At 57.0% G+C, this 13559-nt stretch overlaps 1 protein-coding gene across 3 annotated transcripts in view; it reads right to left on the bottom strand.

The window, feature by feature from the left end:
* The window catches only part of TEX264 (testis expressed 264, ER-phagy receptor), a 29245-nt gene that overhangs the window by 2911 nt on the left and 12775 nt on the right, over positions 1–13559 (bottom strand). For all 3 annotated transcript variants that reach the window (XM_036877655.2, XM_036877658.2, XM_057487033.1), the window contains one exon: positions 923–1091. In XM_036877655.2, coding sequence (XP_036733550.1) covers positions 923–1091 — 169 coding nt within the window. The remainder of the gene's footprint in view (positions 1–922; positions 1092–13559) is intronic.

Here is a 13559-nt window from a genome sequence, read left to right as displayed (position 1 = left end):
GGGGCATAGAGAGTGCTGGACATTACCAGGTGGGTGGGAGCAGTACCCCATGGAGGTAATTAAGTGACAGATGAAGTTAACTGTGCTGGACAGAGCCCCCGGGGAGTAGAGAATGCTTCCCGTACCCTCCGCCCCCGCCAACACATGTCTCTCTAGGGTGACCTTGGCTGTTGAAGACTGGATAGACAGAGAGGCTCCTAAAGAAGGAGGTGAGGACAGCTGCTCGCCTCCAGCCCCACACCACTTGCACAGGCCATGGGCCTCCAGAGTCGCACAAGGCTCCACCAGCAGGGCCAAGGGCTGGACCACCTGGGATGTAACCACCAAGCCCCCTCGTCCCTGGGACAGCCCGGAATCACGAAGCTCAGGGCAGGGAGGTGGGCTGAGAGCAGGCAAGCAACCGACTGGTCTGGACCCGGGGTGTGAAGGCTGGCTCTGGTGGAAGGGGTAGGGCACTGAGCTCCTGGCTCCCCTCTGCATGCTCTCTGGTTGCTTTTTGGCAGGGAAAAGGCAGCTGGATCTGGGGGGTGGAGGGCTCTGTACTGCTGCCCTCCTTACATTCCCAATCCAGTGCCAATTTTATTTCTTGATGAGCCCCCTCACCCTGCAGCAGTGAACCCCCTCCCATGAGCATCCAGTGATGGTGTTTCTAAGGGTACTCCTGCTACATCTGAAGAGAATCTGAGCAGGGTCTTTGTATCTGAGTTGCCAGGGGTAATGTGCGAACCCACATCTACAGGGACCCATGTGTCTGGGGACAAGCAGCTATGCATGTGGGTCCCGGGGTGGGAGGGTCTTCTTCCTCCACCTCTGGCAAGCTTAGTCTGGACACGAACAGTGCCAACCCCACCAGGGAGGAGCCTCCTCAGCCATGCCCACATGTCCAAAGAGGGGCCCCACGAGCATTCCCGTACCCTCGTACCTGTGCTGTCCACCTGGGCATCGCTGTCTTCCAAAGGCCACCGGCTCTTCCGGTCGGTCTCCTTCACCTCAGGCACATAGAAGTCTCCCTGCCGTGCCAGCGGGCACATGAAATAGATCTGGTCTCGCTGGTAGATCTCCAGCCGGGGGTGGGCACACAGCTTTCGCTCCTTGTTCAACGTGGTAAAAGGTGGAATGAATCCTCCAGGGCTTCTGACCCACCTGTCCCTAAGTGGCTCCAGGAACTATCTACTGTTTATTCCCTCCCAAGGGACTGGCTCTACCTTCTGTCTCAATCTCCCCCAAGTTCCAAACCTGTGCTGAGGGAGACACACACAGAGCACCCTAAGGGCAGGGCCCCACACTCCGGGGGCAGTGTCTGAGGACCCAGCAGTACCTGGGACAACACTCCAGGACAGGTTCTAAAAGAACCCAGGAGCCTGCACTGCTAATCCTTTCTGTATGCCTGGGACCAAAAGGCTGTTCAAGAAGGCACTGGTCTCACAGAGCCTTGAAGCTTAGCACGCTGGACAATCCTAAAGCAGGAACCCCACAAACTATGGCCCCAGGTGCCCAATCCAAGCAAGGTCTGACCTGCCAGACTTTCCATTCCAAGATCCACTGGCCCTGACCTCCCCTCTACCCTGGATAATGCTGACTGACCCACAGATATCAGGGGAGGCCATGCCACTGACCCTTAGGCCTCCAGCTCCTGCCCTCGCAGACAAGTGACTGACAAATCCTGGACAGGGGCTCAGAGCCACTTCTTCCACTCCCACTGCCCTGCTACTTCAGGGACTCTGCCAACCTCCAAGACTATCAGACATGGCTGGTTCCCACCCCTTCTTGCAAGTGTGCCTAGAGTTTTAGCCGAGGGTACAGAGGCAGACCCTATGCTGGGGGCAGGCAGGATAAGCATGTCCAGCACAGGATGTCACCCCAATTCCCACTGGCTGAAGTACCAGCTTATAGAGCCCTAAGTCTTAAGAGGCACTTCCCTCCCCTCTGCCTGGCCACAGAGCCTGAAGCCCCACCCCCCAGTGTGTGTGGAAGGGACACAGACACATGCCAGTGTTGCCCGGAGGCAGGCAGGAACAAGCAGAACAGGGGTCAAGTGCATCTTGCTCTTGAGCCCACCCCCCGTTCCTGTGATGGAGAGCAATTACCCACTAAGATGACTGTGAGGCCCCTGCCCTGTCACTGCTCACCCGCCAACCTTCACCGCACAGCTATTTATAGCACCCGCCCGGCTCTCACCACGAGCTCTGAAATGAGCCTTCCACTTAGCAGTAATGAGGGACTTATTGCCTGGTGGGGAAAAGCCACTCCAGGACTCCACTTGTCTACCTGCCTGACCAACCCTAGGGTTGAGGAGCCCCCTTCAATTAAAGCAAGTGGAAAGGGATAAAAATGAGCCCCCTGGGGAAAGAGGAGTGAACCTGAAAGGTTTATCCAGCCAGGGTCCTCAACAGCCAGCTGGAGGCAGGGTATACCCAGGAGGCTGCACAGGGAATGGATGGCCTGGCTGTAGGTCTAGCCACAGCCTAGCCACAGCCCAGACTCTGACTCCAGGGGCAACCAGGCAAGACCCTGTACCTTTAGTGTCCATGTGGTCAAATGCAGAGTGGAACACCCTAGCCTTGACACCTTCAGGGTCAGTGAAGGAAAGCCATTATTTTTAATAGTTTGAGTCCAATCTTTTTTGCCAACCTGGTGCTCTTTCAGCCATCTCATGAGTCCACGCTCCCAGCTTCTCCTACCTGAACAGTCTGATGGCTGCCTCTGCTTCGCCTGCTCACACACTCAACCCCAGCCCTGGTCCTCAGGATGAGACCGAACAAGGACACGGCATTAGGAAGAAGAGCTACTAGGTTCTAGCACTACTCTATTGCCAGCACTTGGGGGCGGGAGTCTGCCAAAGCTGAGCCATGTCAACAAGGCCAGGGTCAGGAAGCTTCCTAAAGAAGGTCCAGGTCCTTTCCTGGAAGCCAGAGGGAAGAAAACGGCCCCCAAACCCAGTTAACACATAGCCTTCAACAGCATCCCCACGCTCTGGGCATTCAAAGAACCCAAAGGGAAGCCGCTGAGGGGCCATCAGTTACCTGGCAACCACCCTCTCAGGGCTATAGACATTTGGTTTGGGGGATTGCTCCCAGGGACCAGAACCTTGTGCCCACCCAGAAATTCGAGGAACAATGCAGCCCTACCCTAACCCTTGCCAACACTCAAGCCACCAGCCTCACTTCCTTTCTGAAAGTAACAGGGGTGGTAAGAAGGAGCCATGCTCTTTCCACCTTCCCTTCTAGGGCGGGCATCAGAGTGGGCAGCACCAGCCACCCTTGCCACCTGCTCTGCCAGCCCCCTCATTGGCAGGCAGGAGGCAGCTCTGCGGCTGCTCTGCGCATCTGCCTCCTCCAGAGAGCCCGGCTCTGAAGTTGCCTGGCTGTGGACAGCCCCGTTGCCATGGAAACTGCATCCTCCATCCTTGCCATCGCCTTCATCTCAAAGCCATTGGAGAGAACAGAGGAACAGGGGAGACAGGAGGGAGAGAGGACTGTGGCCTGGCTTTGCAGCCCTCCCTACTCACAGCATCCCACACAGGGAGTGCCAACTGCCCAAGCCTGATCCCAGGCCCAGCCCACTCCTACCCTCAACACTTGGGGACCCCCCAGCCCTCCCTGGTGGAGGGAGGCATGGAGCTAATTAAAATCTCATTGACAGTTCAGCCCCAAATCATTTTAGTACATGTCAGGTCCTGTCAAAATTCAGACTTGGGGGCAGAGGAGAAGGGGCAGGAAGGCAAAGGGGCCAACTTCCAATCCAGGCCCACAGGCAGTTGGGGGTTGTAATACTTGTCTGTGCAGCCTCTCCTTGAGAAACCCTCCATGCTCTGCCCATGGAGCGATGAGTCCAGTGGGGGCTAGGGACGGAGCATGAGGGACAGGATTAGCCATATGCCCTGTCCCTAAGTGACCACACAGGGAGGACAAGCTCTGTCCCTCCCAGCCAGGGGAAGCATCTGAGGGAGAAGAGGAGCCACGGGCCAGCTCTCAGGCCCTCACTGCACAGGAGCTGTGACCCAGGCCGGGTGTCAGTGAGTTCCGAAGTATCGGAAAATCATCAGAGGAAGGCAAGGCCAGCTGCCTCCCCCTCAGCTAGCCCCAGGGAGCCCTTGGAGAGCAGACTGCCAAGGGCCAAGGATACTAGGGCAAAGCCACACTGGGCTAGAAATGCTGGGGAAAGGGGCCTGGATAAGCCTGGAGTCCTCCCGGCTGTGGGAACACCCCTTTCCCACAGCCCAGACAGCCGAGGCCTGAGGTAGCGTCACCAGACAGGTAGGCCTGCTCCAGCTGCTGAAGCCACCAGCCATCTGATGAGGCCCTGACCCAGAGCAAACTCACTTCCACACACAGACTCAAGGAGACAAGGCCAGTTTCCAAGGTGGGAGAGACGTAGACATCCACAGTGCTCCCCCTCTAGCAGGAAGCAGTCAGCTAACCAGGCCAAGGTGCCACCAAGGATGCCAGAAACTGGACCCAAGAGCTCTGGTCCCTCAGACACACCTCCAAGGCTTCTCTACCACCCGGGCCTTCCACAGGCAGGAACAAGAGTGGGACACGGGGCATCACCCAAAGTTCAAGGATTTCCAGGAGACCTTAGTAACCAGCACTGCTCAGCCCCCTCACCCCCACCCCCACAACGGCTCACCTCCCCAGATGTGCTGGCAGATGAGAGAAGGAGCAGCACACACAAACCTGCCCACAGTGGTACCCCTGAAGCCTTGGGGACACACCACACACCCGCCCCCACCTCAAGCTGAGCTCACCTCCTGGGGGGTGGGGGGCAAAGATTTTTGCCCACGCAGCTCAGGGCTCCTGTAAAGAGGCTAGATGAGCACGCTGGGCCCAGCCTTCCCCACAGGATGCACAGTGCCTCCCCGACAGTCCTCACTGCTCTAGGCGAGGGAAGGGGAAGCAAGGGGACCTGAACTACCCAACCTCAGGCACTAACCCAACCTTGGCTTTGGCCAAGGGTCAGGAGGGGGGCTGGAGGAGAAGTCAGGACCAGGTGAAGACTGAGTGGGTTCCACTCCCAAGCAGCCCAGGGCTGTGTTTGCTCAGAGCTAAGTAGCCCTCAAATTCCCAAAAGCTCAGGTCACACATCCACATAAACTACAGACCCAGAAAGGTATGAGGCCTGCTCCACCCCATCACAGCCCCTTACCCGCTGCCTCACTGGGGTGAGGCACCCTAGGCCTCCCTGCTTACCCTGAGAGCTGCCCAGTCCTCCCTGTCCCTCCATTCCAGGCCAGACAGCTGGGCATCCACACAGCCAGCAAACAGCTGTTGCGCCCCGCCCGAGGTGGTAGCACCTCCTCTCTGGATGAAGTGAGGCATGTTCATTTTTAATTACAGACACCAACGTGCACCGCCTGCACACAGCGGTCCCGGCAAGTGGGGGCTCAGACCCCAGAGGCCCCTCAGGCAGCCGGTCTGCAGCACACGTGCAAAGCAATGGGGAGGCACAGCAGGAGCTGCGGCTGGAGTGCGGCACACTGTTATTACTCTGCCCAGGCGCTTCCGTCACCTTCCCTCTCCCTGACTCCCTCTTATCCCCACAGGGCCTCCCGACAGTCTCTGGCCCAGATCCTAAACCTGTCTGTGAGGCAGGAGGTGACAGCAGGAGACACACACTCTGGGGGTCTTGCAGTACCAGCACGGAGAGCCTGCAGAAGGGCTGGTGAGCAGCTCCCCCTTCTAGCAGGAGGGCCCAAAGCTCTGAAAATGATAGGCAGAGGAGACAAGGAGTGAGATGGCACTCCCAGGGAGGGGAGAGAGGCAGGAAGGGGCAGAGAGAACTCCGAGCAGGAGCCAGAGCCCTGGCCCGGCTATTGACAAATGGGTGGCTTCCCTCTGGGTCTCATCTCCCCAGCTGTAAAATAAAGAGATGGAAATAGATAACCTCAAAGGAAGGGAGGAACTGGAGAAGATGAATAAAAACACTAATCGCTGTAAGACAAGGCCGTTGGGTTCTTGAAAGACCTAAGAAGAGTCAATGGGGAAACAACCACAAATATTAAAGTCACAAAATTAACAAAGGAACAGTCCATTTTTCTGTGCTCTTCTTGGCCAGTTCGAAAATGTAATGGAAGCCAAAAATGAAGGCGATCTCGGGTCAGATCTCGCCCAGGGCTGCTCTGGGAGCCCCTCAAGGGCAGGAGAAGGGCTGGCAGAGGCACAGGCCTGGGCAGGAGCCTAGGAAAGACTGCAGAAGGGGAAGGTGTGAGGAGAGCGGGGCGGGAAGCAGAGCGCTGTGCCTGGCACCCCAGCCTGCTGCCCCTGCTGCCTGAAGACTTTTCATTTTCACTTCAGGGTCGGCATCTTGCCACACAATTTACACCTCTGCTCATATTCCTGTGCACCCAGGCCCTAGCTTCCTGGGCAGGCCTGGGGAGGCGGGGGGTGGTGGGGATCGGCAACCATGGAGACCAGAGCAGGTGGAGGCACTGGAGAGCAAGGAGGGTGATTCCCTCTAAGCAGGCACAGGACACATAGGCCCCTAAGCATCCTAGCACCTGGGTGGGCAGGGAAGCCCCTGACACTGCAGCCAGGCCCATCCTTCCTTTCCCCAGATGCAAATGGGGGACCCAACCCCAGCTCAGCCCTGCTCTGGCCTTCCTGAGTCTTGTGGGGCAAGACTAGGTGGGCTGCAGGGCATGGGCACAAGTGCCCCATGGTGGGCTCAGAGGCTCAGTCCTGGGATCCAATCACTTTCCCTTCCAAATCTGGGAAGGGAGCCACGGCCCCCCAGACGATGCTGCTACAACAGCCTCCACAGTCCACCCCTCTCCAAGAGCCAGCCGTTCTCAGCAACGTCTGCACAGTCAAGGACCTTGAGCCCTGTCCAGCTCACAAGCAACAAAAATGCCACTGATTGATTATCCAGCAGCAGGAAGGCTGCATCGTACAGATGGAGCCGTGAAGCCAAGCACCTGGGAGCCAGAGGAATGAGGAAGTGCCAGAGGGGAAGGACAGGTGGGCAAGTGAGGATGGAGAGGAGAGGGGGAAGGAGAGAAAACAGTGGGGAAAAGAAGGCCCCGAATTTCTCACTGCAGACTGACACCTCCGACCTCCACTCACCCCTCAGGGAAGCCCTTCCCTCTGGAGCCTTAGGTTTCCAGTCTGCGTAACCGTACGGCTAGCCTGTCCTTATTGGAGGGCTCTGCTAAGCACAGAGGTGTTCTGCTCTGGAGGGTAAGCCCCCTCCTCAGAATCTCTCCTGGCTTCCTTCATTCCAGAACCTATCGTTCTAGAGAAGAGCAATGAATTCCTCCTCGGTGAGTCCCATCTGCTTAGGGGAAGAAGGCCCCCCTCCGGATTGGTGAAAGCCCAACCCCACCGCACACCCAGACAAGCCTCAGCCCCCAAGGTCCTGCAGGGCTGCCAAGCTACCATATCTGAGCTGGTATTTTGAGAATGGTGGCACCCACGCCCGCCCCAGCAAAGGCTGGCTTTGTGCTTCAGTCCTGGGGTAGAGGAGTAGGGAGGGGTGAAGCCAAAGATGCTGAGGTTCAGCTTCCAGGACCTAGGCTGGCGGAGGGGAGAGGCCTGGCCTCCCATGGGTCCCTGCATACCTCAACATCTAAGGGCAGGTCCTAAGGGGGGTCAGGGAGGCCAAGCCCTGGCAAGGGGACTCCTCTTTATTTGGGGGTTTCTGGGGTGCAGAGTCACTGCTACTCTCACCTAACAACTGTTACCCTCATTCGGAATTTAGCTGTGCCCTCCAGCTCTTCCTCCCCATCTCCCTGTGTTCAAGTCCTGTTCCAAAGCCCACTCATCTGCTCAGATACTATCAGTGGCTCCCTATGGTCTGCAGAACCCAGCTTCATCTCCTGGGCCCAAAGTCTTGCTCCTCTCCCACACACCAGCCGCAACTGACATAAGCCACACCCAGGTCAGCGCCTCTGCCTGGTGTGCCTTCCCACCTGGAGAAGGCCACCTATCCTTCAAGGCCCAGCCCAAATGCCACCCCCTGCCCAAGGGTTGCTCTGACCTTCCCAGAGAATCCATTCCTCCCCTCTCTACCCTACTTCCACTGGGCATGGCTAAGCCCTGTGGCTGGGGAAGATGGGGAATGAAATGGTTCTGGGCTTGTTGCCCAGCCCCAGGCCTGGTGCTACCGAGAGCACCCTCTTCCCTGAGCTGGGGCAGGCCAATCAGGTGGGGGCACTGCTGGCAGCAGGCCCTGGAGCCCCAGTGAGAGGAGCCTAGGAATGGAGCTGTTTACACCTCACTGAGGACGAGGCCATGAGGCCCAGTAAGACACCTGCAGCAGCTGCTTCCTGTGCCCAGAAGAGCTGCCAAGGTCTCCCTTAATGAGCACCTGCTGGGCTCTTCCTGCCCTTTGCTTCTGGATCCCCAGTGGTCTCCCAGACTGGCAGCTTCATCCCCGACTCTGCCCACTCAGGGCTGGAAACAGAAGTCAAGTGGGCATTGGGCCACAGTGCCACTATCCCAGGCCCACCTTGGGCACCACCCAAGTGTATGCCACGCTCATGACATCCCATGCTCTGCCTCTTGGGCCCAGCCCCACTCATAAACAGAGTAGAAAGGCAAAATGCATGACTCAGCCCAAGGGCCCCATCTCGACTCAGCCACTGTTTTACCCACTGACCTTGCATAACTTCCTCTACCCAGGCCTCAGTCTTGCTGTTCATAAAATGATGGGGTGCTGACTTTGATCAGGACCCTGTAAATGCCTCTAACTGGTTCACCTATGCCTCGAACAATACTGCACAAAATAGTTACTCAGTAAATAACTGCTAAGTGACTGAGCTAAGGTGCCAGGAGGGCCTCTACTAAAATAAAGCTCAGAACCCTCCCACAATAGCTCAGCAAAGATGACGGGCACAGAGACAGAGATGATCCCAAATTTCATATCCCACTAAGGATTCTTCACCTAGATTCCCACTGCCAGGACCATGGTTCTCCTCATCGGTGTTCTGGGTCCAGTGGGGATTCAAACCACCCCTACCCCATTACTGAACCCTCAAAGTCACCCAGGTAAAAGGGAAGCAAACATAGGAGATTCTGAGCCACTGGACCAGAACCCAGGCTCTGACCAGGCTGCTGGGAGCTTCCTCCAAGCCTGCAGCTCAACAGACTACCCACTTCCACAGGCACCTCACTGAAGCTCCTGCTCCTCAGTCCCAGTTGACTGCTCCACAGCTCTGCCATCCCATCACCCACCACTTGAGAGCTCAGCCCCCAGCCCCCCATGGAGATCTCCACCCTGACACCCCAGGGCTCCCTCCAGGCCCAGTTTCCAGTCATGCTCTCCCAGCAACAGACAGCATGCTCTCAAGAGGGTACCCCTACCCTTGCCTGCACAAGGGATGAGCCCTGGTGCTCCCCAGCTTCCCTCACGCTGCAGCTGTCACTGCGTCCTCAGGACCCGGAACAGACCTGAAGTCATCTAGGGGTGGAGGGGCATCTGCCCAACTGTGCCCCTCTCTTAGGAAAGAGGCTCAAGCCAGGTAAGTCTCAGTTGTCCTCCTCCAAACAAAAGTTCACCAGGTCAAACCCAAAGGCAAGCTACTCTAGTTGAAGCAGGCAAGGGTCCAAGTGTAACCCACTGCCTGTGGCTGCCAAACCAAGGGGGAACCTGAGCACAGTGCCTAGGCTCCCACCCCAGAGCAGCCTAATAGCTCCAGTCTGGGGTCCCTGCCCCCATCAAACCCCTGGCAGGACAAGCCCACTAAGCTGTCCCAGAACTCCACAACCAAGGCCCACCCTGCCAGCTCACTACACCCACCCTGCTTCTCTCCAATTCTATGAAAAAAGAGCCAATGTCTGGCCTCCAAGGCCTACCTGCACTTCCCAGCCAACCAGCCTCCATGCAGACAACACCTTGTGTTTCCCTAAACTTAGGGAAGATGCCCAAACATCATTAAGGACCCTCCCCTGGAAATTCCTGGAAAGCAGAGACCCTTGGAAATGGGGTCTGTAGAAATTATGGATCCTGTTGAGAGGAATTTAGACACACAAGGCTTGGCTGGCCAGTGTAACACTGTCAATGACCTCCCAGCCAACTGCAACAGACATATAGGAGCCAGGCACTAAGCTCAGGGCCTCCCACCCACAGCCCCATGCATGGATCCCCAGGCCTCTCACTGTTCCTGGTCTGCCCTGTGCAAAAGCCTTTCCTGAACACTTGTTAAGACTAGCTCTGCCCTGTGGGGATTTGCAGGGGTCTTTGCCTACTGCTCTGGGCTGACATCTGGGCCCCATCTCCTCTGTCGCCTTGCAATTTCAAGGAAGCTCCTGCAGCTGCCAGAAGACCCTGCTTCCTCCTTGGACTCTGGTGGATCAGTGACAAAGGTGGGCCACCTTCAGCACAGACAGACAGTTGCACAGCACCTGGGATCTCCACACACATGCTGTTCCAAAGTGCTTGGCCTGGGGGCCCCCAGGGGTTCATGTGAAGAGAGGCAGATAGCTTATATAGCTCAGCTTGTCTGGCTGCCAAGCAGGGGAAAGGCTGCCACACAGACCGCAAAGCTGGGATCCAGCCATCCTCCCAGAATCCCCAGAGGCCTGACAAATGCTTCTCTTTGGGCTCCTCATAGTGACCCCCAGGACCCTTGCTGTCCCATGAGACCAATCATGCCCCAGGACATCAGCTGCTCTCTACCCACCTCACACAGCTCTCTGAGACTGTTCAACCCTGCCCTTGCCCCAGCCTGCCAAGCCCTCCCTCACCTCCTCTTGGCAGCAGGGCTACCAGCCTCCCTCACCTCTTCTGAAGCAGAAAGCCAACAGCTGCTGGCATTCTGTGTGAAGCACTTCCTCAGCAGACCCAGCCTCAGATCCAGAGAGAAGCCAGACAGGTGGAGAAAAAGAGGGGCACGCATACACACGCGTACACACACACGTACACACATGCATGGTTAAAGGCAGCCAGCCGCCAGGGCTTGAAGAGTCAGAGTAACTCAGCCTCCCTAGCAGGGTCCTTCTTTGGTCTCAGGGCCGTGGGGAAGAGTGCAGGTGTGGAAGGGAGTTTTCTGTTCTCTTCTGTCTTCTGGGCTGAGAGGCACAGGGCCACCCTTCCTCATCTTTCACCTGGCTTTGCTCCCCAGGATACCAGGATCAGGCTAACCACAGGGGCACGGGCGAACTCCTCCAGAAGCCTGCAATGCACCTTGGGCTAGGCCTCCAGAGTGGGCAGCCTGGCATCACCCTCTCCTAACTGATGGCCAAGCCCATACCAGCACGTCTCATAGACACCCTTGGAGAAGCCCCTTGCTCTTCCCCATACCAGACCAGACAGGAAAGAGGATGGTACCCCCCATGCCTCAGCCCCGACACTAGGAGACAAGCCCAGAGCACAGCCGACAGGCACCCACGGGAGGAGGAAGGAGGAGGAAGGGCTTTCATCAAAGAGGTGACGTCAAAACCAGGCAACTTGTGAAGCTGTAAGGGGCCAGGGAATTTGGACAAAGATGTCTAAAAATAAATCCCTGGAGCCAGGAAAAGGCTTTGGTGCCTGAGCTGCTCGCCACCACGTCACCCTGTTCTGAGGTCTGGAACCCAGAAAGTTTCTTCCCAGGGTGCTACCTTAAACCGGCCCTTGAGGCTGAGGACTGCACAGATGGGACTACTGAGAGCACACCAGCCGTTCTGTGCACAAAATGGGTGAGAACCTGAGGAGGCAGGCTGAGCAGACCTCGGGCCCTGAGGTCTCCCTTCCTGCCCTCACCACCAGCCACCTCTCCCCTCCCCTCCCCTCACTATCCCTGCCCCTCAGCCTCCAGCTCAACGCTTCCCCCAGGTAGGCAGTCCTCCCAGCACCCTTCCAGCTGCCACCCTCCGGCTCACAGAGGAACCCCACCTCCATCCCCCCAATGCCCTCCCATCCATAGCAGCAGCCCTTCTGTTTCTTCTCTCCTGCCCTTGACCAAGGCCACAGATAGTGACCCAAGGCGCTGTTTATTTGTTCCCTGGCTCTTACATCTCCTCGGACCTGTCTGAGCTCTCTTTCTACCACCAAGACCTTGTCCCTTTCCCCAAGCTGCTCTGGAGAATGGAAATACCAGGTTCCCCCAAATCCATCAAATTCACACTCCTGCCTTCTTCTCCTGTTCCTTGACCCCAGCACACTGGCCATGCCTTCTGCCAGCCTCTCCACAGGCCAGTCCCCAAGGCATATACAGTCAACAGGGCAGGTCCCCAGACATCCACCAGCCCAATCCTCTCTGAGCCCCAGACTGTACACACCACAGCTGACTCATACGCCGCCTTGGATGTCTTGCAGGCAGCTTCCCTGACACAGCCCACAGAGCTGGTTGCCCCAACCAGGACCTCCGTCAGCTCTCCGTATCACTACACACTCGCCCAGCTGTCTGGGCCTGAGGGTACTGGAGCCTGCTGCAGTTCCTCCCACCCCAACATCCAATCCACCCAGTAGTTGGTCAGCTCTGCCTCCAAAAGTGATTTGAAATCTCCATCCCTGTCTGCATTTCTACAGCCCCTGCCCCAGTCCAGAACGCTGCCATTCACACTAGGATCTGTGACGGCCTCCTCAGCACCTCCACCCAGCCCCCATGACCATGACGATGAGGCAGACTTACCCTGCCAGGCATGGGCTAGCCCATCTTGCACCGGTGCAACTCAGAGGCCCCGATCACACCACTTCCCCAGCTGGGACACTGCAGGGACTCCCCACTGCCTCTTGATCAAACCCATGCTCTCACTTTGCTCTGCCTAGAACCTACCTACCCTCTCCAAAGGCTCTTCTAGAATTCTGCCTGAGAGGTTACCTCCTTCAAGAAGCTATCCCTGACCACTCTGTCCAAGGTGGTCCGTCTTTTCTCATTCTGTTCTCTTCTAGCACACACCCCCTTTCTGTCTGATGTTTATTAGTCCCTCTCTGCACCACACTGTAAATGTCTATTTCATGCACCCACACTTTCCACCATGTCCAGCATAGGACATGGTACACAGACATTCAGTAATTACAAGTTGAATGGACAAATAATCATTTCCAAGCCCAAATGGGGGTCATTTCCCCAGCACTCATGCATGTAGAATGTTTTGGAGGAGGGATGTGTACCAGAAAGTTTTAAAAAACCCTGTGCACAGAGACCCCTGTCAAATCCCCAAGTGGCTAGCTCTCCTCCTACCTCAAGGCAGGCCTGCGAGCAGATCAGCAACTGCAGGAGCCAGTCCCAGACTTAGGGAGCAGGTACATAAGGCCATGCAGAGACAGGACCAGGTGCTGCACACTAACACCTGGGGCCTGCGGGCTGCTGGGAGCCTCAGTGCCTCACTCTACAGGCCTCCAGCAGAAGGAGGTCAGAGTGGACCTGTCCATCCATCAGAGGCTGGAGCGGGCTGAACACTAATAATGTCACTGGTTCAAGCCAGAGCTGAACTGCCCAGGGAAGATTTCTGAATGAGCTCCTTCTCTCCCAGTAGATGCTCTGGCACCCACAAGATCTTGGCATCTGGAAGAGAGGCCAGCAGCCTCTGCCCATTTTCCTGGCTCCACAGGCACCTAATCCATGAGGGCCCATTTGCTGACCTCCCTAACCAGCTTCTCCTTCCAGCCTAGGCAGTCCTCCTAGTGCCCATCCAAAG

This window comes from Manis pentadactyla, chromosome 1, assembly GCF_030020395.1.
Source record: "Manis pentadactyla isolate mManPen7 chromosome 1, mManPen7.hap1, whole genome shotgun sequence".
Lineage (NCBI taxonomy): Eukaryota > Metazoa > Chordata > Mammalia > Pholidota > Manidae > Manis > Manis pentadactyla.
Note: the sequence above shows the minus strand (reverse complement) of the source record. Positions and strands in the feature narration are given on the sequence as shown.